Source organism: Rhagoletis pomonella, unplaced genomic scaffold, assembly GCF_013731165.1.
Source record: "Rhagoletis pomonella isolate Grant_MI unplaced genomic scaffold, Rhpom_1.0 Rhpom_scaffold_00007, whole genome shotgun sequence".
Classification (NCBI taxonomy): domain Eukaryota; kingdom Metazoa; phylum Arthropoda; class Insecta; order Diptera; family Tephritidae; genus Rhagoletis; species Rhagoletis pomonella.
Genome location: NW_023458561.1, coordinates 57,230,482 through 57,256,783, shown reverse-complemented (window position 1 = coordinate 57,256,783; position 26,302 = coordinate 57,230,482). Strand labels below are relative to the sequence as shown.

Below are 26,302 nucleotides of genomic sequence, written 5' to 3'. Positions count from 1 at the left end.
TTTTTTTATTCACAATTATAGCTGGGTTTCAATTTTTTTATGTGGCAAAATGCATATTTACATACTTTAAAACTCTAAATTCTTATTTTCACTTTTCTCTCGCTAATTTCTTACGTCATTATGTAAGTTATCACACATTTATATGTATTTATATGTAGTATTTAAGACAAACTGCAATCACTACTGTTATTTTAGAATTAAATTTCTTAAGTCTCTTTAGTTCAACAGAGACAGAGAGAGAGAGAGAGCGATTACAATAGCTGTGTTTGTGTGTATACACATTTTCTAAATAAGTACTCGTTTGAACGAATAAATCGGATAAATATTTTTTTTTTAATACAATACACCAAATATTAAAAAAAAAATTAACTTTTGAGTTGATTCCGTTTTGGCGTTTTTAATTTCCTTGAAGAGTGTTATTGCATTTTTTTTAATAAATGTTATCTTCATTTTTTAATATATTTGATAACTAAAAAAGTATTTTTTTTATTAGAAAGTACATATATCAAAAACAAATTTAAACCTATTTTTATAAATATTTTTTTCTTTTGTTTTCATAAACCTGTTTAAATTTTCCGACAAAAAATCTTGATAGCATTCAATAACACATTTTTTATTTATTTTTTGTTAAGAGTTAGAATAATAATTTGGTACACATTTTTATGGAAATAAATAGTGATTAGCCTAATTTGTGGGAAGATGATCTATTTTGGAACGCATTGCCGTCAACCTTTGGCAAGTTTGCTATGGAGACAAACCGGTTTCGGCGTTGTGCCATCTTCAGTGTGGTTTTTCGTTCTCGAAAACGAATAAATAAAAATGTACTTCGAAGCTACACAATACAACCTCCCTAAGCAGAACCTCCAGTAATTTGAAGTGAAGTGAAATTGAAAGCTTTCATTCGTATATTTCCATTAAAGCCGAAACGAGGAAATATATGTATGTATGTAGCAGCGAAAATACCATCCGCCACCAGGCTTATTACTTAAATAAGTTGGTAAAATTTTTGAAAAAACTTCATGAAAAATAGCGACTTTTGGCATTTTCAAAGCTCTTTATGGCATTTCCTTGGCTCTAACGGATATCTAAATATTTTCAAATAGTGGCTGTGGAAAAGAAGAAATGAAAGCATACAATTTCTTTTAAATCATAAAACGCAAAAATATGTAGATAAGTGAAAATTGGTACCCGACTAATAATTCACTCCTCCATTTTTATTTTGATTAAAGGAGAAAAAATAATAATTTTTAAATTCAAGGTCACGGCTTATATACCCAACATTAGCTTTTTCAGAAATGGAATTTTATTTTTCTAGAACTCAAATCGAAGTGAACAATGGAGAAAAAATAACCGACTCAATGCGCACAGCTTTCTTCAAACTGAGAGGTCTGATTTATTTTCGCTCTATATTACCCACGAAAATAAAAAATAAATTTATTGTTTTAGTTATTTTATTTTTGTATTGCTAACTTCTACTTGCACATTGACAAATGTTAAGTTAATAAATTACATACACATCTATTATTGAAACGTCAGGAATAAGGGGCAAAACAATTATTGCAACTACAGCTTCAAACGACAAATACCCCTACCACATATAGAACATGCTACATAAATATTTTTAACGTTAATAATTATTGTTTTGCGGTTTTTTATTATTATTTTTTTTTTGTTGAAGGCGGCGGGGATATGTCACAAAAATTATTTCATCTTCCTAACTGCGTAGTTTTTCATTACTTAATTCTTTATTATTTTTTCATAATACAAATATAAATATGTATGTTTATGCATTATAAGTCTCATTTCATGCATTTCTTTTGCACTTACATATGTACATATGTACATATACTATGGGTTCATACTCGTACATACATATGTATGTATGTTTATGTATGTACATATATGTATACATAAAATAGTTGGTCTGGCTGAGTGTATGCACGGATGCTAATACATGTATTGCAAATTCGAAATCAATTTAAATACATAACTATGTGTACATACTATACATTTAATCGATAAACATAATTTATTATATGAAACGAATTGTATATAACTATTATTTCAAAAAAATTTTAATACGTTATAATAAAGAACACTTTATTTGGTATGCAATTGCGCACACATACTTATATATTATGTAGTTTTTATTAATAATTTATTATTTTTTTTTTAGTTATGTAATTAGGTAATAATTTCAAACAACATGTGGAAGTAAGCGGCAAACATTAAATAATAAAATAAAAACGTAGAGACTAAATATTGCATTATAAATATAGGTATGTATATTGATATATGTATGTATGTATGTATGTTTGGCTCTTAATCTTGTACGCATTATTTTTTAAACAATTATCAATTAATTTTTGTTTTTGTTTTGTTTATACACAAAGATCACTTTCATTTTTATTCGTCGACGTCAAGTATCGTAAATGCAATACGCTCATATCGTATCACAGAAATGCTTACAAATAGGCACGCACACGCAAGCAAACACATGCTATCATTTACACAAACAAATGCAACAATAATAAATTATAAAAAATTACTATCAAGAGTAATAAAGAGAACAAGTAATTTTTACCGCCAAATTCTTCATGATCAAATGATCGGATCTAAACCAAATTAACATGGGACCATGTGAAAAATATTGAAATCGATTAACGTGGTCCAAAGTTATGCCGTAAAAAAAAAATAAAAAAAAAATATTCCGACGAAATCGTTTAAAAATAAGAAGAAATGCTAATTCTCAGTGAACAAAGTAGAAACAAGCCGTTGGGCCAAATCGTGAAAAAACGTAAAAAAAAAACAAAAAATGTTTGAACTAAATAGCAATCACTAATTAAAGTTTGCTTTGATAAAGTTTTAAGTAAAAAGTATATCTGTGTACACTAGGTTGACTCACTAGAAAAAAAATGGTACTGTTTTTCCATCGGAATAATCAAATCTATTATATTTTGAGACTACCGCCAAAATATTTCTGAAAAATATTAAAATTTGCTTGAGCTGGACTGTTTTTAAAATACCTCCAAAAATAAAATGAGTTTTAATTTCTTTTTCCAAAATATCACCTTAGATGATAGAAAAGTTTAAGCCTAAACGCCTGATTATGGCAACTTAACTTAACTTTTCGGAACTTAGAAAAATCAAAATGAAACAGATTTCGACGTGGCATTAAGCTTCGGCTGTTCAATTATAAGCAACATCCATTTAAACGAATTTTTAAGTAAGAGCTTGTAAGTAACGTTAAGTTGTCATAATCAGACCATAAAAGATCTGCATAAAAATATTTAAAAACTGTATCAAAGAAATCGCAATGATGCAATTTTTGGAGGTCTTTTCAAATCGGTGACACTCATGTACATCTTAATATTTTTCAAAAATAGTAAATAAGGTGGACAAATTTTATTTTTTTTTTTTTACTTGTCTATGTTTTGCTGCCTTTTGAAGGAAAAACTTTATACAAACTAAAATGAAATTAAGATCTTGCAATATTTTTTAATAAACTATATAATAATTAATACGATTTTTTGCAAAAATTTTATAAAAAAATAAATGGAAATACATAAATACTCGAAAAATATCCCTTCTACTACTTTAAAAAATAAAAATGATTCGTTTTTTAAGACAAAATGTAAAAACAAAAGTTTTAAATATTTTGTACAAACTTTTTAGTTTTTTTTTTTTTTTAATAGATAAGCGCTTTAATAATTTTAAGAAACACAATATTTTGGCAATTGAAAACATAGCATATAGTAAAAATTAAAAAAAAATTACTAGTTAAAAGGCACAGGATACTAAAGAAAATAATTTCCACAAAATAATTGACACATTTTCGAAAATGTAGTAAAAATTAAAAAAAAAATAAATAAAAATTTCATTGAATATAAAAAGTAGAATTTTCAACAAGATTTTTTTTTTAGTTACAAATTATTTAATATTTAATGTGAAATCAACGTAAAGTTTAAAAAAAATGTAATTTCCGCATGTCGCGAAAGGCACAAATAAAAAAATTTAATTTTTTCTAAAAATAACCTTTTAAAAAATAAAAAGGCACGAAAACCTCGAAAGTTTATGGAACTGTCACAATTCTTATGAAAATATTTTCGAGTACCAAGTTTAGTGTAAATCCTACCATAAATGTTAAATAATGTGTTAAGTAATTATCTTTTTGGTTTTATCCATGACAGCCACAATTTTCTACTATTCAAATTAACACGAATTTATGCAAATAAAATTTTTTATTAAAAATTCATGACTATTTAAAAAGTTTAAAAAATTGTTAAAAAAAAAAATCCTGTGCAATAACGACACAATTCAAAATTCAAAAAATTAAAACTGTTAGTACTGTTAAGTGGCTCTTGTCTCTAATCCATTTCCATCCCCTACTAAAGTAAGCAGTAAGCTTTGCTAAAGTAAGTACAAAAGATTAGACATGGATTCGACAAGGATTAGAGATATGCGCCAGTAGTAACAGTTTTATTTTTTTAATTTTGTATTGTGTCGTTATTGCACAGGACCATCGATCGATATATGTATGTATGTATGTACATATACATTTAAAGGCTCGAACTAAAAAGAGAAAAGGTGTGTACAAGCAAAACGAATTATGTATGTACATATGGGAGGAGGAGAATAACTGAAAAAAGTTAAATAAAAATTAAATTTATTCTTACTAAAAATATTTTATGGAGGAGAAATCTGTCACGTCCGTTATCACATTTTAATTCAAAATAAGACCGAAAACGATTTTTTACGAGTTTTTTAATTAAAAAAAAAAAATTGCCGGATTTAGCCAGAGGCTGTAGGCAGCCCTATGAGAGTAACTCAGAGTCATAAAAATTGAATGCGACACAATTTTCTTTAATTTGAATTGTTATCTAGAGTTTGCGGTATTGGTCTACAAAAAAAAAAGAAACTAGTTTTAAGGCAATAAAAAATAAGAATAAATAAATACTACAGCTCACATTCGCACTGCTACTAACACACACTTAATATTTATAAACTTACATTCATACTAAATGAATCGATATTAGCGATTGCACATACGTATGTACATATGTATGTATTCACATTTCCGACGAAAATTCGTAAAAATTGCGTTAAAATTAACGAATAAAATCCAATACGAATGGAAGAGAAACAAGCTGGTCTTGGCAGCAGTAACAACCGCTGGCCCTATGCATTAGCTATGCTGAGCTTGAGCTAAGTGTGGATTTGAACAACGTATGTTCAAAACTTAAATCACCTCTAGTAAGACTGACTGACAAGGGTGTTTGGTTTAATCTACAAAATACATAATTTCTTTATCTTGCAGAAAATACTTAAAAAAAAAAACGTTACAAGGCAATCCAAGCGATTATCCTTTCCAATCTCTTTAAAGTTAAAAAATAAAAGAGGGGAATACACAAATCCGTGATACACTTAAAACCCATAAATAAAACCTCCTATAGTTCAACTCTATAGGCATACCCATAAGTTACATATGTAAACCTTGCTGCACTAAAAAAAAAAAAAACACCTGTACGGCAGAGCAAAAGAAAAATCCTAAAGGCCACTCGCAAGTGAAACTCCATTGGCTACTTGCACACTCACAGCGATTTCCTTTTCAATAATTTTATACTTAATTTCTTTTCATTTTCTTTAAATTTGCATATTTCATTTCAATTTATATTATTTTTCAATTATTAAAAAATAAATAATATATATCGTATATTGTATGTTTAAGATATTCTAATAAAAAATTGTATTTAAGTAATATTTATAAAATAAAATTACACAATGTGTTTTTGTATCGAATTGTACATAAGGTATTTTTAGTTCGATGAGATTGAATGCATGTAGGTATATGTATGTATGTAAATGTATATATTTATGAGTGCACAAGTGCACAAGCGTGTGACATATGTATGCTCAAAATAAAAAAATGCCAAAAGGGTATGCACACTTAGCGATTTGTGTTGAAGGGTATATCGATGTGTGGAAATTATTAGGGATGGCTGTATAGCTTGGCGCAGTAGCGCTACATTAAATCGATAAAATAGAAAATACGCGTTCAAGTGGAGAAGATATTTTGTAATGAGAAAATACGTTAAAGTTGTTCTCGTTGCGAAGGCGACTGGAAAGCGTGTGGTTACTAGAATGACAGTCTTTTTTTTTTGCTGATTGCTTTTCAGTTTTATTTTGTTTCTCTGCTTTGGTTGCTGTCTGCACTCCATCATCAACTTCTGATCAACTGTTCCTCTCCTATATCACCTACACCTCCTCCTCCTCCTCCTCCTCCTCCTCCTCCTTCTGCTCCCGCTTCTCCATCACTTAATTATAACTGCAGTGCCAATGTTGCAAACGTAAACGCAATTGTTTCCAAAATAGTAAAAAATAATGATGCGTTTGTGTGCGCACTGCCCGCACCAACTACTAAATCTTACTGCTGGCGCTACCGTTACTGTTGTTGGTTGTTGTTGTTGCTGCCGTTGCAGCTGCTGCTGTTGTACTTATACAATTTGTTGCAGCAGCGGCGATCACATTTGTACTGCTTCCACTACTACCACCACCACCACTGCCGCCACTACTGTTACTTTGGTCTTGACGTGCGCTATATTTGGGATTTGTCGGCATAACGGTGTCGGTGACGAGATCATTAGGCGCCTCTAGTACGCCCTTGGCATGTGCCGCAGCCGTATCTAAATCGGTGCGACGTGAGATCAACAAGCGTATATCGGTGTGCAGCGATAGGCGACCAGAGCGTGACGTTTGGAATCTGTATGGGTATAATGGAGTAGTTGGAGAGGGAGAAGAATTGTTTAAGAATGGTAAATAAGGGAGTGCCTTTAGAAACTAAGCAGGCATTTAAATGTTTTCGGCTTTCTTCTATTTGAACGGCAATATATTAACGAATTTTTAACTGATTGACTTACCTTAAATGTATGGAATATCGTAAGCGTTTCATATGCTCAGCGGATATGAAGTGTCCGAGATTGCTTACGCCATGCAGGCCGCCACTAGGTGATAAACGATATTTGTTTTTGGCATTCACTGTGTTATTGCCATTTTGATAGCAGTCGTTGTTGTTATTGTTTAAGTTCAAAGTATCATCACCACCGCCGCATGCAACAGCGCTACTTTCAAAGCCATTTGTGTAGACCATGCCGTTGCTATCGTTTTGTTGTTCCACAATATTAACGGACTGTTGAGATGGCTGTACATTCTGCGTCGTCGCTTCGTGGGTGCTGGCCTCGGCCAGTATCCGTTGTCTTATGAAGGTTTGATGTAGTGGTGGCATGTCGCGCATATCGTACGGTATAACGAACATACGCACTACAGTGCCCATAGGATTCAGCAGAGTTGCCTGTACAGTGCCGGAGCGTGGCACCGAGTAGCCTTTGCGTGGAAGGCGTATATCACACTATAAAAGAGGGAAAGGCATATAAGTAAACATGTGAAAAATGCGTGATAATTTGTAAAAATTTCAAGTTTATTTTAGACCAAACAGCTTCAAGATTACGATTTAAATTATCTATGCAAAAGATTCACGATAATGAATTTAAAAATTATTCAGTAAGTTTTTTGATCAATTCCTTTATATTTGTCGCGCTGTGGCTGCGTGAAACTTTAGGTAACTTTATTGGAATTTAAAGGGACTAGCATTCTAGCCTAGTCCTGGTAAGCTCTAATTGAACCGGAGACTCACGAGAAGGGTCATAATTTGAACAGCTTGGCCGCAGTTGCCGTTCGGTCACCTGAGCACCTAAGGCCTATAGTTGTACTATTTATTGTTTGTCCTTCATTAATTCTAGTTCGTTTTAATAAATTTCTATACATTTAAAAATTAAAGAATAAATCTTTATACAGTTTTCCATCCCACCATTCAGCATTTGTCGCATTGATTAGCACACAACGCCTAGCAATCAATCGCTACTCACCACATACGGCGTACTCAGCGCCTCGCCATGCAGTTCGTAGAAATATGCCGCAGCCGGTATGGTTAGCTGAGTGGGGCAAAAGCCGCCGGACGCGCCCAATAGTACCTTGAAGCCCATCACTTCTACTTTGGGCATCAAACGTTTCTGCAGCAGCGATTCTTCTAGATTGCCAAGCAACCGCTGGCGTCCAAAGGCCGCAGCTACGCGGGCGCATTGCTTCAACGGCGATGTAGCTGGACTATACATGCCACCACTTTCCAAATCTTCATCGGAAAATTGCTCATCCGAACCTAGTGATGAACGATCGGAACGATCGGATAAATGACGTGAGCGACGCTTATAGCTAGCCGCCTGTTTGGCAAAACGTGGCGATAGTGATGGCGAATTGGGTAGCGTGGGTGCCGAAAATGACTTTTGTACAGGTATATTATTAGCGTCGGTGGTGAGCAGAGAGGCCGAATCATTACCGTTGCTGGAATGCATAAGTTGGTGGTGGAGTTGCATTTGATTGCCGCCGCTACGATTGAGTGCCGTCGGCTCGAAGCAAAAAGTGTTATCGTGTGCAGCACCATGTATGGGAATTGGTGATGACTGGCAGCTCGTTATGGTGGCACCCATTGTAGTGGGCATTGGATTGCAGAATATGGGTGTGAGGTTCACCTTGGGCAGGCCCTTGCGCAGCAGCAGTGCGTTATGGCCGCCAGGTTGAGACTGCTGGTGTGACTTAGTGGCTGGCGTAGTAGAGTAAGAAAGTGTTGTGCACAGCATCTCGTTGTTGACACGCGATACACAAAATCCATCGCCGGAAGCGCCAACTGCTTGCATGCTGCGGTCACGTGCATCGCCATGAAGATAATTGCTGTGTAGTTGCAGTAAATTGGGTTTGGGTGTTTGTTTGTGCTGGAATGCCTTTTGTGCGTCTGGTTGCCGCTGCAGTGATTGCTGTTGCTGCTGCTGGCGTGCGGTTTCGTACTTAATTCCGCTCGATGCGGAGGTGGGTGTCTTAAACTGTGATTCATTGAAGCATCCACCCTCCATTAGTGCAGTAATGATGGGCGGGCTACGGTTTTCACTGCGATTGCAGCCGCTGACTGTCTGATCCCCTCCGGCACGGTCACCCGAGGTTGAAAGCGAACAGCGATCAATATGCGGGGTCAGCTTGGTGGATGATAAAAAGGACTCCTGTAAATGTAAAGGAAAGTTCATCAAAACACTTGTTGAGTATACATTTTTTTTATCAGTACTCACCTCTTCCATTACTTCGGATTGATGCGGCGGTAAGACACACAGCGGCGTCGCTGGCAATTCCTCCACAGCCACAACAAACAACTGATTCGCATCCACTGGTTCGGCGCCATCCACATCAAATGCAATATCCTCATGTTTCTTCCCACCATCGTCATCGGTGTCATCGCCAATGTCATCATCAGCGTCAGAGCCCTCTTCTTGCAATTGTTCACCAGCTACGACAGACACTTTTGCAACATTGCTGTTGCCGAAATTGTGTTGTGTTTTTTGTCGCTTGCACACTTGACAACCGGAGCCAGTATTTTCATTTGAGCTGCTAATGCTACCAGCTCTCCCAACACCAGCATCCGCATTGCCATTTGCTAATGCTGCACCGCTCAAATGATTATTATTTTGCGCTTTGCTTCCACACGGCTTGCGTGGCTGCTCCTTCTTGTGCTTCGCTGCTGCTGCTTTGGGTGTGCGCTGTATGGCTTGGAGCAACAGTTCGGCCTTGTTGCGTGGTGTTTGTATAATTTCGCTGCTGCTGATGCTCGACGCCGTCGAATCGTCCATATCGTCGATGTCCGGTTCGGTGGGTTCATCTATGGCTTGCTCTCGGCGCTTGCTACCAGCAGCGGTGCAACGCAGACACACAAGTGTCTTCTCCCAGCCACATTGTCGACAACAACTCATGGGTGTCTGTGTGCCCGTTGAGATCATTTCGATGTGCGTACTGGTGCGCGCGTGCAACGTAGTCACTGTGGCGCTGCAACATACTGACGCATCTTCGTCACCTTCCTCCATCGGTTGGCAGCCATTGGTCGCCTTAGACTGTTCTTGCTGTCTGCGCTGTAGCTCCAGTGTGGCCCCCAGTTCGCCCGTGGAATCTGACGACGTCGAAAGCGGCTTGCGTGGGTGGTGTTGGTGCTGATGCATCTTGTCACGTTTCAACATACGCTTGCGGTACTTCATTAGCTGTTTCTCGCGGTGAGATATATTGCCGCTGGAGCTAAAGGAACTTACGCCAGTTATGCTTTCCCCAATGCTATTGGTTGTGTCACTCATGTTATTGTACTCATCGCCAAATGCCTCAGCATCAGCCTCATCTACTAGCAACTCGTCTTCGTCAATGAAAAACATGCATTTTTGCTTTGGAGAAGAGCTTGTGTGACTACCGCTACTTTCGGTCTTTTCTTTGTCGCTACTCGCAGTGACTCCGTCGCCACTTTTGCCATTTGAGACAGCTTGCTGAGAGGAATTTGCAGTGACTGAGCTGCTTAGTGAAGATATCGCAGAAGTGGTGTCGACAGAGCTTGCGGGCGGATCGTTACCAGCAGGGGGATTATTTATGAACACACGTGTTTGAGCAGCGCCACTCGTCGCCGGCATTAAAGCTAAAGTAGAAGCGGTGACATCACCAAGCGCTGTAGTCGCCACCGGACAACGCCCTGAACGACTGCTGCGTGGCGTATCCTCCGACTTAAAGCAGCTGTTGCCGTTGCGAAATGCCGCCGGACCCCTACTATTGTCGCTGCCATTGGACGCTGCCAGAGTTTGCGGGGTTCCTGGTGTGGTTGTCAACGAGAGCGAAGTGCTGGCTGCTGTTGATGGTGGTGTAGCAGCAATTGTTGTTTTGATTTTGCTTGACGATGCCTTCGACGTCACTGCCGACATTATTGTGGTCGTTGTTGCTGCTGTTATTGTTGACGTGGTCCCAGGAGTGCACAACATAAGTGTACCGATCTTCGGTATGCCGCCGTTGATGCGTGGAAGACTTTTGAGACAAACCGAAATGCTACAATTCTCCGAAATGTTGACATTCGGAAAATTGTGTACATTTGGTTTTGAATTAAAGCAGGCAGTGGAGTCAAATGACTTGATGCGGTAGAATATATTAAGGCGTGGTCGTCGATTCGCTTGCAGCACACAATTCAGCTGATTAAGCGTATGCGTGTTCGGTGATGTACCCGGTGTGATATTGATGTTGTTGCTACTGCCTGCGCCGCCGGCACTGCCAAGTGGTGTGGCCAGATCACCGGCGGCGCCTGTGGGTGTGGCAAAAATTATACGACCCGTATCGTATATGGTCTTATCCGATTTCTTAATCAGATCACACCAGGCACTGATTTGGGAAAAATACAATTGGCTGCGTATTGCGCTGCAGAGTGACGGTAACGTCATGGTGGGCGGAGGAACTCTAAAGAAGGCAGGAAAGAAAATTAAATGAAATTTAATAACTTTTTAATATATGTATTTATTTACACGATGACGTGCACCTTGCCCGTGGCTTGCGACTTACTTTTCTCTTTGAGTTATGATCCATTGTTCGAGCAGAATCTTGTGGTTTACCGGTCCCAAATAAACTTCTATACAAATCGGTTCACCACGTCCCATTATCGCCTCCATTTTATGGCAGTACGCTCGCCACCGGGAGCACTGTAGTGTGTGAAAATTTATTACTTTTTAAGCAAGGAACTTACCCAACGAAAGCCGAACTTACAGTTATATTTACGTATGACATATCACAGAAATGGTCCTCAGCTTCAGCGGCCTCCCCCTTCGCAAGGCCCATCTTCTTGAGGAACTGATCACAGTGCGGCCCTTGTTGCGGGTACTTGGACGCTGTTGTTGATGCCGACATCGCTGTCGCCGTGCTAGCCGCTATTTTCGTTGTGTTATTTATTGTTGATGCAGCAGCGATTGCCGTCGTTGCTGTTGTTGCATTCACAGCAGTGCCTGGTATGGGTATGCGTCCTGTACCCATAGCCGAATGTCGCATATATCTTTCCTTTGGATGCAGGCTGCTGCTGTTGTTGTCAACTGCTGGTGAAGACCAATGTGGCCGTGGCGACTGGACACCACTGCCACAGCTGCTACCCGAGCCAGGTGGGTCGAGAAAGCGATGTGCTGTAGTTGCGGCTGTCGGGGTGGTGGCACGGTACATGTACATTGACTGTGGTGGTGGTGGGGAGGAGAGCGTCGCAAACCGATAGCCTGTAGGTGTACCAGTGGCACTCGCACCCATGCCCCCGATACTTGGCTCAATTGAGGGGCTGCCACTGCGCAGACAGGTTGTCGCCAATGATTGCAGAGACAGCAAGAAGTTCTCAGAGCCCGAGCCGGAGCCGGGAGAAGAGCTTGCGCTGCCTGCACCGGCACTGCTACCCGCTGCTGTTGCCGTCGACGTTGCGCTGCTGCCAATTGCATTCAAGTTTGCACGATTTAATAGTGACCGTCGGACGATTTCGAAGTCGCCGCGTTCTGTTGCTCCCGACTCATTTATAGCAAGCGCAACTAGCTCGGGTTCACGTGCCTCTACCGCGACGGGTTGCTCGTATGTTGTACTGAGGCTAGCGGCTGGCGAGACCTGCCGCAATTGACACAATTTCTGTGTCCAACGTTGGTGTGTACTCTCTGCCGATGATGCGGCAGATCCTCCTGAGCTGCTGTTGCTGTATGGATCGATGTAGAGCGGAGAGGAGTCATGTGCATGTGCGCCACCCATGCTACTGTTGCTAAAGGCATACGGATTCGTTGTTATATTGATCACATGTCCACTTCCTACACCAACACCAACGCCACCACCAACAAAGCTGGCGGCTGCACGCGAGGTTGATGGACGACAGGTAGGCGATTGACGTCCGCCACCGACAGCACCACTACTACTACCACTAATACCATAGGAAGTGCTGGCTAGTAAACTGCTGGCAATATAATTGTGCATGTTGCTGCTACCGACAGCATTGCCCGTGCCGCTGCCGCTACTACTTCCACTCAAAGCGCCAGCATCATTGGCTACGGTAGAGACGCGCATCGCTTGCGGTTGATATTCATCGTCAGCTACGGCGCGTCCTTCGAGTATTAAAGAGGCTAGCCCCAACGTGATCGAGGGCGTTTGTGCGGAAGCTGGTGAGGGGACAGAGCCCGAAATAGTACCAGATGTTGGCGTCGACAACGAGTTTAGCTGACCATTGTTACTTGTACTGTTGTTATTGCCGGTGGTACCGCTAATGGTAGCGGTGGAGGGGGAACTGCTGACTGTGGTTGGTATCATTTTGGCTGATTTGGTTGAACTGGAAGGAAAGGAAAGTAAAAATGAGGTTAGGTGAAGATCATAAAATGCTGTGTTTTCTTCTGTTTAATTTAAGCAGGCGGTTTTGGGCAAAAAATTAGTTAAATAAGTATGTATGTAGGTATTTAATAAATTTAAATTTCTTTATTCACAAAGAAACTAATGTTTTAATGTTTTAAAAGGTAAACCTATGATAAGTTGCCTTCCCAGCTTTGATGAAAGAGTAAAATTTAAAATATGGTCCATAGACTTTAAACTACATAAAATAATCTTTAAACAGCTTAAAGCGCTACGAAAGCTTTTTTGTAGCTTTAAGCTTTGTAAGTATTTCTGCCATGAAAAACAGGTTCTCAATCGCCGTTCGGAGAGTAGGCGTAAAACTCCCGTTTGTGTGTGAGATTTTCTTCCGATTTTCGTGGGATTTTTAACAGAGAATGTCTGGCATCACTGATACATACAGTGGTCGACAAAAATCTACGTACAGTTCTATAAAAATATATTTCATACTACAACAAAAATCATAATATTAAAACTTCTTAGCTTCTCAGGAAAAATAAATTTTTTATATGGAAGAAAATGCACAACACGGCCAGCAAACATTTAACAACACAAATTTTGTTTGAAAAAAAAAAAGAATAAAATACCATTACTAGCCTTCAGACGTAGATTCCATTTGGCTTTATTGGATTTCCTTTACTGAAACTACTTTCACACGTTTATAACTTTTGCCTTTGAATCTACCATAATGTTGTGCTTGGGCGAAGGCCACATACCGACTGAAAATAAAGAGGGGGCTTGGGGTACAGGCCGTTACTGTGAACGGTTTTCGCTTCTTAGAGGATCGCTTTAGACAACTCAATGATGAAAAAGCCCTATCTAGAAACTTTTATTTTAAATTTTAGCGGCACTTGTGGATTTCGGTCGCGCTGTGCGTCAGTAAAATATGGAAATTTCCGTCACGCCAGTTGCAGAGGAGGGTTAAGAGCTATACTTTAATAAAAAATTAATGAACCTTAAAAAAAATCTAAAAGAAAAGTGGTCAGAATTGGTCAAAATTTTGAGGTTCGATAGTTTGTCGCGGGCTGTAAAATGAATTTTGGTAATTTTTCTTTTTCATAGAAAAAGCCCCGTCATCTTCTTAAATTTGGCTGGTTAGCTTTGCTTTATGATGGGCTGAGTGACGACGAGAATGAGTAGAATTTTTGCAAGTGACCTCGCTAATGTTAATTGAAGTGCATAGCTGAGAGGCAAATAGAAAAAATTTACATATGTACATATGTATGTATGTAAGCATGTATGTATGTATGTATAAATGGATGTACACGTGTATAAATATAGTGATTTGATGTTCGTGGATAAACTAGGTCACGGTCCAAATGCACATAATGCACAATCAAAGGCATGCACATATGCATACATACATATGTATATGCAGTAGCATAACTGTACGTATGCATATACATACATACATAAATATAATTGAGCATAGATGTACACATGTGAATTAATGCATATAACGGTATAAAAGCAAAAATCATGGCATAGCAACAGTTGCCTTTGATGCAACGTAGCGGCAGCATGCAGTGGACGCGTGGAAGTCTCAGCAAGGCACGAGCAACTAACTATGTACATATGTATGTACGGGCTGAGAGCATTTTGTCAAGTACAAGGATTTTCTTAATCGGCACACGCGTATGCTTTTGTACATAGAAATGTATATAAAACGTATGTATGTATGTATGTACGAATGCTTGCGCTTATGTACAAGCCCCGCTACCAGCGCTTCCCTTGCGGGTGTTGAGCCTACATAGTATGTAGTCTTGAAAAGTAGAACAGTAGTGCGTCGAGCAGCAGTGAAAGTGTATACTCGTTGTTGTCCTTATCACTTTCACATTTCAATGCGTTGTGTTTCTGTGTATGTATGTAGGTGCATAGCAAACTGTAACGAGGTCGCTACAATAACGGCAACCTCAAATAACAACAACACCAAAATGCAAAAACCCTACAACAACACATACAATGTGACATACAATGCAATTTCCGCAATATGAATGCCTGAACGTGTAACTATTTTAGGGCCGAAGGATACGGATATGGATATGGATGCAACCATGAAGCCATGAAGACACATACATACATACATACTTACATAGGTAGGTGCATAAATAAATAATCATAAACACATACATACATATGTAGTAGGTATTTGAAAGAAAACCAGGCCAACTCAAAAAAAACTTAAATAACGCCGAAAGTAGGTCAGCGCATAATGGATACCGAAGCGTGCCCCTGTTCACTTTTCTTAGGCCATTCTGGTTGGACGTTTGATTGAAATTTATTGTGAGTGCATAATGAACAGCAACGGCGCTTGCAAGTACATATATATGTATGTATGTATGTTTGTAAGCAGTGGGTGCAAAATGTTGATGTGAATTTATATGCTTATTTTAATTTTTCATAGAGATCATCAGATGACAGCATAAAGACTCACCGCATAAAAGCCTCACAGCAACTCTGTGGCGCCTTTAGTTCAATGCGTGGAAAGTGTGTCAATGTGCCGAGCATACATACATAAATTTACAAAATGATCAACTTAAAAATTTTGAAAAATTTTGCTAAAACAGCGAACAAAAATTAATGTATATAATTAAGCAAAACAGAAGCGGATTGGGAAACTTGCTACTTATGAAGATGTTAAGTAATGAATTGTATAAACAACTAATTAAAAAAAACAACAATAGTCGACCTCAATGCTGATTTAAAAAATTTTAAGTACCCCAAGTTCCCATCAGTAGAGAACGCACTCGAGGTGCCTCCTTCCCGATCAAAAAAAGAATTATCGAAAACGGTTCACGTGGTCCAAAGTTATCCGGTAGCATACATATATTCAAAAATATTTCGACGAATTGTAACCTCCTCATAAGAATACAAGACGACAATGATGACGTATTACATTACAAAGTAGTAGCGATATACGGTGCGATAACACTATCGATAACGATAACAAAACGAAAAATTTAACGCTGGTACTTGTAAATTTAATGATAAGTACCAGGATGATCGAGCTTTGCCTGGAGTGCATATACTTTTTAAAGTTTTCAAGATTTGAGTAGCTTTAAAAAAATATTTTGAAAAAAAATTGGATTTCGATATCTATTAAGTAAATTTTTTACTTCAAAATCTAGGTGGCAACCCTATTCCGAAATACGCTGGAATGAATGGTACATATCTTTAGCGTATATATACTGTGTATACATAAAAAATGCAAATTGAAATTAACAAATAACAATTTTTTATTACATAGAAGCGTGCAGCCATGATGGAAGATATTTTCATATCATTTGCAACAAAGTTAAGTTGAAATTACTTGCTAATAAAGAATAATAATTTGAAAAATAAAAATTTTGTACCCCGCATAAGAATATTCGGTATTACCGTACTTTTGTGACCAAAATTCTTGATTTAGACTTGATTTAAGAACGAAATTCTCTATTTTTTTCTGAGTATACTTATTTATTTGTTTTTAATAATTTTCATTTAAAATATACATATGTATGTATGTAGTTCGATCTATTACAGAAGCCTTTGTACAAAATTTATAAAAATGTAGCAAATTTCAAAAAATCATCATCAAAATTTTAATCTTTTAAATCTGAAATTTTAGAAAAAAATTGTTATTGTTCATGCGTTATATGGAAGAAAATTCGCAAAACCCTCGACAAAAAAATTAAAAAAAAATCAAAGGTTATTTTTTTGACTGTAAAATTGTACTAAAATGAAATGTGCTACAAACAAAACTGCATACATACTAAAAATTCTGATTAAAAAGTAGAAAATTTTTATTTTTTTTGAATTTTATTTTTTATTTTTTTTTCATAAGGTTTGTGTATAGTTCTAAACTCTTATTTACATGGCTTCTGTTAAAGAACGAATTAGGTATATTTTAAATTAAAATTATTAAAAATAGCAAAGGCAGATGTCGCGCTACTATTCTGCATGGTCTGTGTTTAAGCCCGGTTCAACCCACCATCAAAATATAAAAAAAAAAACAAAAACAGATTTTTTCTAATAGCGTTCGCTCCTGCCCAGCAGAATTAATATCTGAGTCTTTGTGAGCTCAAGAAAATCTCTCGACCGCCCGCTGTCCACCTTCGGCCAGTAAGAGCGTGCAGTTGCACATGGCTTTGCTTTGATAATCTATCAAGTTTTGAAAAATTTCAGTTTATTTTTATGTTACAAAACCGAGCGCGGAAACAGTTGCAGTTTCAGCAATAAACCATCAAATCTGACCTTCTGCAGACCTGCTACTTCCTTGCTGCTTATATGTACATATGTATATCCATACAGCAATATACTTCATATTTACTCGTAAATTTGTGGCACATTTCAACAGGTCAAGACAGACAGTAAAGTTCTACATAAATTTCGATATTTACATTTTTTTTTGTTGTTGTTGGTGAAATGTGGATGACCTAGTGAACCAGTTGCAAGCAAACGCGAGTTGCACAATTGAAAGTTTAATACGTAAATAGAAGCGAATATACAAAGTTTGCGCATTGTATGCCAGCAAATACATACAAAATTGTCTACATGTGTACATGTGTAAGCTTTTGTATCTATTTGCATAGTATGTATGTCAGTTTTTTTTTTTGGGGGTAGCTGACCCAATTCTCTCAAAGTGAAACCAGGTTGAGTCAAAGCGGAATATTGATTTTTGCAAAATTGCCTGGAATCACGCAGACGGAAATGTTAAGCAGAAAGGAATATAAAAACAAATAGAGCTCACACATGTATGAGTCTTTCTTTCGTCATAAATATGATTCTGAGACCAGTCAACTAGACTGACTCATTTAAGACACTTTTGCTGTCATGAATTCTGAGTTGAACAATAGTAACAAAATTCACATAGAAGTAAAAGTTTATTAATAATTAAAATTATAAAGAATATCATTCAATATAGAGCATCTGCAATTTTCACAGAAACTACTTTGTGATGTTAGATAGAATCCATTTGGGATTTGCCTGCACAACAACATGATTAAAAAATCCACGATATACAGTGCCGAACAGAAGTATTGGCACAGTGAATTTTTCGCAATATATGCAAAGTTATTTATTCTAATTTATCTTCGATAATTTTTTATAAAAATATTGTTCATTCTACACCAGAAAACATAATAATAAAATCTCTAAACTTTGTGCAAAACTCAGGAAAATTCATTAAATTTGCACACTAATTTAAGTATGCAGTTTTATAGCCCCTTAAAATTTAGTATAACAAAGTGTAAGTTTGAAGTCGCTAGAAAATCGCATTGATTTTTGGTAATTTTTTTTTCACGCAAGTTCTTCCATACAAAGTAATTCGACAATTATTTTTTGTATGGAGAAAATGAGCAACACCTTCCAATAAAAAAATTGCCAAAAATCAACGCGATTTTCTAGCAACTTTAAACTTGCACTTTGTTATACTAAATTTGAATGGGCTATACAACTGCATACTTAGGATTTTTCTAGAAAATCTGAATAAAAAGTTGCAAATTAGTGTGCAAATTTAATGAATTTTCCTGAGTTTTGCACAAAGTTTAAAATTTTTATTATTACGTTTTCTGGTGTGGAATGAACTATACTTTTATAAAAAATTATCGAAAATAAATTAGAATAAAAACCTTTGCATATATGGCGAAAAATTCACTGTGCCAATACTTTTGTTCGTCACTGTATGTATACTTATGTATTAACTTGTTGAGTTTCTGTATAACAATAACTGTGAAAAGGTCTTAAAAAAGAACTTAATGACAATTCAAAAGCAATTCTTATAAAAATAGTGGCAAAGGAAAGGAACCATCTGAATAAATACATACATGGAATTTTAAAATACAGATGTAAATTCGTACATACTTAAAATATAAGGCTTTGTTAAATGAAAAAATAAGGCAACATAAACGAAATATCACTTGTGCACACAAAAAACATTCATAATTTTATTTGAATTGTTTAAACGAAAGTTAGTTGTAACCAAGTGTTATTCAACAATTGGAGTAACACACTTGTGATGTTAGCAACATTTTCGCTTTGCAACATTCTTAAGCAACAACCTTATTGCTATGCAACATTTTAGCATTATCAACATTCATACGTTTATTTACAATCACCATGGTGTTTAACACCATTTTACTTTTCTCTCTGCTTTTTTGTTTGTTTGTATTTGCTTGGTATCTTGACCTGTATACCCCTATTGATGTGCCTAAAAGCACACAAAATGCAAACGTAAAAAAAACGTTAAACGTAAAAATAAAAAATGAGAGCAAACGCTAGTTGAGTGAGGTCGCAAGAGGGACGCGACTCGACTCCCCTTCAACTAGGGATGGAATTTCAAAATTTCAAAATGTGCCAAATGGTCTTCAAAAATAGTGCCGAAAACAAGATGAAAGTGCCACAAAGTTCAATTTTTTAAGGCGTTTTAAGAACAATATATTTTTAGAAATACAACACAAACAACAACAAAACAAACTTCGAATTCAGAATTTTAAGGAGATTCCAAGTTTTCAATTTCAAGAATTTTTTTCTATATAAAGTGTGTTCGAAAATTTTTTAATGGATGAAAATGTATGACACCGTCAGAAAAAAATTTCAAAAATCATCGGGATATTGCAGAAACTTGCACTTTTATTTAATGGACTATAAAACTGCAAACTTAGAATATTTCCAAAAATTCTGAACTAAAAGCTAGTTGTTGCGAAAACTTACTTTTCGTACTGCGTATTCACAATAGAATTCAGCGGCTTGTAAATATTTCTCACGGCCCTTATATTAATTTTTAGTGCTTTTAATTTTCACTTTTGTATTTTTTTAACCTATAATGTTTTTTATATAGTGGCCTTTTATTTTAAATTTCTGTATTTTATGATTGTTCCAAAACAGGATCAATTGTGCCAAAAGTGCCTCTGTGAATGAAAGTGCCAAAAATGGCACTATTGTGCCTACTTTTCCATCACTGCCTTCAACGTGAATTCAAGCAAAAGCAAAAACAAAGGAAAAAGTAAACATAAAATACACATATGATTGGGTTCACTCACGGTTAGTGAGCGCAAGAAATGTGCAAAGAGAGCCAAAAAGCAAGAGAGTGGGAAAGTGAATGTAATTGGAACACAGTGTTGCAATGTTTACAGTTTTAACTGTAAATTACAGTAATACTTAATGCAATATATCTTTCGGTTTCTCGCAAGTAAAGTTATAAGTTTGAGAAAAATGGGGTCTGTTCTACATTCATTACAACTGACTATTCTGAAGTACATTTTATGTTTTCTGGAGTACATCTGACGCTATCTGAAGAACAGTTTACAGTTTCTGAAGTACATTTGACGCTTTCTGAAGTACTCTTGGAAATGGTTTAAATCTGGACGATTTACGAATAAACCTAAGTATTAGGATTGCCAGATTTTTTATGCACGAAATCAGTACGTTCGACTTTTTCATTCTAAGAAAATCGGTACTTTTCAGTAAAATTTTTACTCAAAGCAAAATTATGAATGAAAGTATCAGATAATACTTTAAAACGCCAGAGTAATTGTGTTTAACAACATTTTGGTATATAAATAAAATATAGTTTATGAAAAATAAAGTGTTATTCATGTTATTCATTCACACATTTTAACATGAGTGTACACATCATTGTACAAAGTATTTTATATTAATGGCATTTTTAAATAGCAATAATGAGATCATTTCCATCTTCACTGTTTAAATAGTCAAAGAATTCTATATATTTCATTCTAAAATTACTTTTAATATGAAGTTCACTTTAAAAATGTTTCATTAGAAGTCGGTTTCTCTCTTTGCGCCAGGAAGCAAACTTCATACTTAAGAAAGTACCACTATTTAAGGACTTCATCTATAATTCCGCATGGCTTTCAACTACGCAGAAACTTTGAAACACTAAGAATTCGCTAAAAAGAGTATCTCTAACTCTATGTCTTTTACAATGTGAGTAAATTGAAATGAAAATGAAAAAATAATTGTGTAAGTTATAGGGAAAAGCCATTCGAATATTCGAATTTGCTGTTATTAAGCTGAAAGTTATTTTCGAGATAACTAACAACACTCGACAAAAAAACTTCAGCTTTCTTTCTAAGTAATTTAACCTCCTCCATCATACTATCGCAACTGGTACGTAACGACCCGGCGATATGCCCATAAAACGATTGATCCGTTTGTTGAATTACTTTCTTGGGCATATCGAACATTAACTGAAACATGTCAACTGTAATTAAATTTTTTTCTTCTTACTTTTTACAGTACAGTTTAAGGAAGTTACCACGTTATGTAAAAACCTTAAGAAAATCTTAAAGTATTTTGTTTGAATTGAAAATTTTTTTTAATCGAAATTGCCTTGGAAAATTACTTTATACTCAGCGATGTACGGCGAACTTTTTTTGTTTGCTTGTACGGTGGTACGGTCTAATGTAAATATAGGCATACTTTTAAATTATTTGTCGAATTTTATACGATAGTGCATACAATTTAAAGCAAGAAAAATGAGTATGTATATAATTTCTCCTACATATCCATACTTATTTACGTCTTTTCTATAAAATGGCAATATCCACATACATATACATATACATATGTGTTAGGGGAACATGGCACAAATAAAAAAATAAAAAACCAACCACAAAATAATTTTTTTTGCTACCGTCAATTGTTTGCGCTTTCAAGCAGCCAGTTTATACGCACACACCTACATACGTATGTACATACATACATATATAAGTAATTGCTAGCCAGCTGATTTGAGTTTTCCCTCCCGGGTTTTACTTTTCAGTTGTCTTTACGTTTTTCATGACTTTTGCCATTTTACGCTGTTTTTTGCCCTAAGCAATTAAGTAAGTACAATGGCATGAGTAGCGGCTATCATTGGAATTGTTAAGTGTAATTAACGAACATACATACATATGTACATACGTACATACACATTTGGTTCCAAGCGAAAATGATGTCGGCATACATCCGCGTGGTAACAAAGGTTAACGATAAATAATGGAAAATGTTGAGGGCTTGAGTGGTTATTGCGAATATTGAAAATGAAAACAAATACAAAATATGAGATCATAAGGAATTGAGTGAAATCTTTCGAATGAGGTAAAATTGAAACTCATCGAAAGTGGCGTACTAAGAAGCTGTTAATTGTCATTAAATTAAAAAAAAAGGTTGAAAGTCAATGATTCCATGTTTGTGTTTTTTTTTATTTTTAATAAAGTAGCCTATATATTTATTATTATTTTTTTTTTGATTATGGGAATATGACTGTTATGAAACCGTTTGAGTTCCCTAATTACTTACTTTAATAGTTATGCCATGCATTTTAGAGGGACGAGGCATGAAAACTGGATTGTTGTGGAACTTTAGCGCCACACACTGTTCGCAAATCCAAAAAAAGCCCAAAAGTCTAAAAACTAAATTAATTTTATTTTTTATTTTAATCAATTATAGACGGTAGATTATGCTTTGATGCACTCACTTCATACAGTTGCCCACAAAATAATAGGAGTGCGATATTTTGACGAGTTTTCACTATTTTTTATTTTGTTGTTTTAATATTCATAATATTTTTTTTTTATAAAAGTATTTACCTAACCAAAACAATATAAATGCGCATTTCAAATTTTTTGCAAAAATTATAAAAATTTTAACCAAAAATTTAAACTTTATTCAGATATTTTTTTTTAAATATTAGGTATGCTGAATAAATTACAAGTTTAAAGATGCTTAAAAACGCGCTGATTATTGGTAGTTTTTTGTTGACGACTCCAGGCATTTTCTTCCATATAAAAAAAATTGGTCAGCATACATACTTTAAATAGAAGAAAATGCGCTATATCGAAAACAGAAAAAAATTGCGAAAAATCAACGGCATTTTGTAGCCACTTGAAACTTGCACTAAATCATACTAAAATTTAATAAGCTTTAAAACTACATACATAATAATAAAGAATAAATTATGGTGACATTTTGTTGAATTCTTGGTATTTTTGCACTATGCTTGAAATTTGGATTCATATAGTTTTTGTTATATAATGAGCTACATTTTCATAAAAAAATAATAAACATTAAATAAAAATAATCAATAAATGTCCATCATACGCACTGTCATCCTCAAGTACACATATGCACATACATACATATGTATACACCTACATATACAAGTACATGTGTACAAATGCAAGTGTATAATTTTTTCGAAGCTTTTATGAAAATAAATCATTAATAGGAAGAAAATGTTCAGCTTCAGCATTTTCGCGAGCAATTAAGCATTTTCTTTTACTTCCACAACTCGCATCCTACACAGTGTACATTGTAGAACATTCATACGACAATTCTAACGAAATTCAATTTGTAAAACCTAATTGCGTCAGAAAGTCTGTCTGGACACTTAAAATAAAAGCATTATGTGCTAAAATATTATACTCTTTTGCCAAACAATTTTTTTTTTTAAATATCTATCTATCAGTAAAAAACTCTTTATAACTATCCTTAAGTTCTAATTCAATAGCATTTCATATATTGTTTGTTCAATATTTCCATTGCTCTCATTGCTTTCAAATTTTAATTTGCATTTCTCGTTGACGTACAAATTTATGCAGACACACTTCTGCTAATACTTTTCGAGTAGGTACATAGAGAAAAAATTAGCAAATACAAATATCGATTATTGGCACAGACATAAAGGTGTAGGTGTATGTAAATATATATAGACGTACATATGTATGTATGTACGTATTTAAATATGAGTGCATGTATGGAACAAATGCGTGCCATTAGTCGCTGTCTGCACCCTCATCATTTGACAGCCACGCGCTTGAACTTGAAAATAAAAATAGCATTGTGAATTCATCAATGTGTCCAAGGAGCTGTGTTCACGTAAGTACGAACATATCTTTGCATACATCTAAGCACATGTCTTACATTTATGCAAATATTTTTTTATAAACACATATTAGAAAAAATCCAATGTAAAATGTCCAGCTTTAGGCCTCGATTGAGAGAAAGGATTCAAGAGGCAGAGTTTGGGATATTTTGTAAGAATTTTACGGCTATATGTACAAAACGTACAATTTTTATTTTTTAGAAAATGTCCTCAAATGCCTAACCTGTTAGCATTAAATTCATCAAAATCAATTCTTAGGCAGCTTTAAATGGCTACCACAATCAGAGATTCCTTTTCACACTTGCTACATTGGCTGCTCTAGCTACAGAGATTGAAAAGTTTCCTACTGCGGAACGGCTACACAGGTCTATAATCAAAATAATAATGAAAAATAATTTAGCTATATTCTCATTATTATCAGCTAAGCTTGTTTAGAAAGTCATAATTAGTATGAAGGATGCTCATAAATTTAAGATTATTGAAGCCAAGTGGCTTGGTCAGAGTTTGAATATAAAAACTTTCGTTGTAAAATAATGCAATAAAAGGGCAACACTAACGGACAAGTGTATTTCACAATGTGGTCATTTATTATCAAGGCTGTCTCACACGCATACACGCGCTGTCGCTAAACAAGCCCAACAAAAACAAAAAAATTAAACAGCACACGCGCAGCCAATAATGTTCGCGAAAAAAATAGCTGGGGATGCGTCGCAACCGTCATAGCCTTCTTCGAGAATTATTTAGCAACAGCTGAGAGGCGCATAACGACGATAAAAATAATTACCACAAAGATACATACAAATTAACTTGCAGAGACATTTAAGGAATTCTATTCGTTAAGCGTTGAATGTTCGCTAATTGTCCACATATGGAAAAATAATGAATGAATTAAGCAACACTTAATGGAATCTACAACGTCGGAAAATAATTCAATAAATAAGAATTAGACAGTCTTACATACATATGTATGTATGTATGTATTGTGAATAATTAGCCTTGGCTTGCTTTTGAAGTAAAAGTAACCTTTACAAGGACAACGGAAAGCCCCGTGTTGCCTGAGTATCAACAAAAAGGTGGGGACTTGGAAGCGCATGCTACATTTCGGCAATAATAAAAGATAATTAGATAGAGGAATACCTTGTTAACCTTTTGAAGTGAATAAATACTAAACGATTCCATTTATTTCTACACAAAAGAAAAAAAGTATTTCTCTCTAATATAGAGTTTGTTAACTTATAAATTATATTTATTAAATACTAACCAAATTTGCGCGAGATTTGACAAACATTTCATAAGTGCTAAAGCGAAAATGAGGCGAACATATGAAAGCCACTAATGCCACAAGCCTACATAAAACAGCATATAGGAGAAACTTTCATGTCTCATAACTACACACTGTACAAATGTATGTACACATACATATGTACATAAACTGGATGACTCAATGACAGGTTGTTTGATTGAAATTCAGGTTTACTTTTCTAGAAAGAAATGAAATCTTTGATGACTCATTTACATACATACATATGTATGCGTGTATAATTTATGATAAGCCAACGCAAAGTATTATGAAATAAAATTACATTTAGATGATTTTGTTAAACGCGTAATACTATGCTCACGTTGAAAAATTAACTCGAGTTTAACGTTTGGAGTTTATGACCAACTGTCAAGTGTTCTGATTAATTTGACATTTGTTTGTTTGGATTTAGACAGAAATAGTCCGAAGTAGCCATGGTGTAGAATACCAACTGTCTAGCCATAAATAAATCAAAAATGTAGCTAAAAAAACTTTTCATCTGATTTCAACCATACCAAGATTATTTGGCGCAAATAAAAACTAACGCCAATAAAATAGGCGTGAACATAGTATATGTAAAGCTGGAAAGCTGGAAACTCTGAAAGTATTTTTTTGTAGAAATTTCAACACCTCAGATTTTCTACGTTACGTTTTGATTTTAAGAGTATACCCCTGAATTTCAAACACATCTTATGCCCTAAGAAATAATAACGACTGAAGGGGTCAATTTAGAGCAGGGTTGGGCACGCTGCACTAAATCGAGATTTTCACTACCACTAGGGCTACAGTGGTAGTGCATTTTAAATTTCACTACCACTATATGATTTCCCTACCTCTGTTTGGATAGTGGTAGT

At 35.5% G+C, this 26,302-nt stretch overlaps 1 protein-coding gene across 1 annotated transcript in view; it reads right to left on the bottom strand.

The window, feature by feature from the left end:
- Positions 1-6,150: 6,150 nt before the first annotated feature.
- The window catches only part of LOC118743152 (serine-rich adhesin for platelets), a 65,601-nt gene continuing 45,449 nt past the window's right edge, over positions 6,151-26,302 (bottom strand). Inside the window, exons 4-9 of the mRNA XM_036475683.1 lie at positions 11,653-13,225; positions 11,452-11,588; positions 9,171-11,349; positions 7,923-9,104; positions 6,918-7,405; positions 6,151-6,760 (exon numbers count right to left, since the gene is read on the bottom strand). Of these exons, the coding sequence (XP_036331576.1) occupies positions 6,418-6,760; positions 6,918-7,405; positions 7,923-9,104; positions 9,171-11,349; positions 11,452-11,588; positions 11,653-13,206 (5,883 nt within the window). The 5' untranslated portion in view covers positions 13,207-13,225 and the 3' untranslated portion in view covers positions 6,151-6,417. The remainder of the gene's footprint in view (positions 6,761-6,917; positions 7,406-7,922; positions 9,105-9,170; positions 11,350-11,451; positions 11,589-11,652; positions 13,226-26,302) is intronic.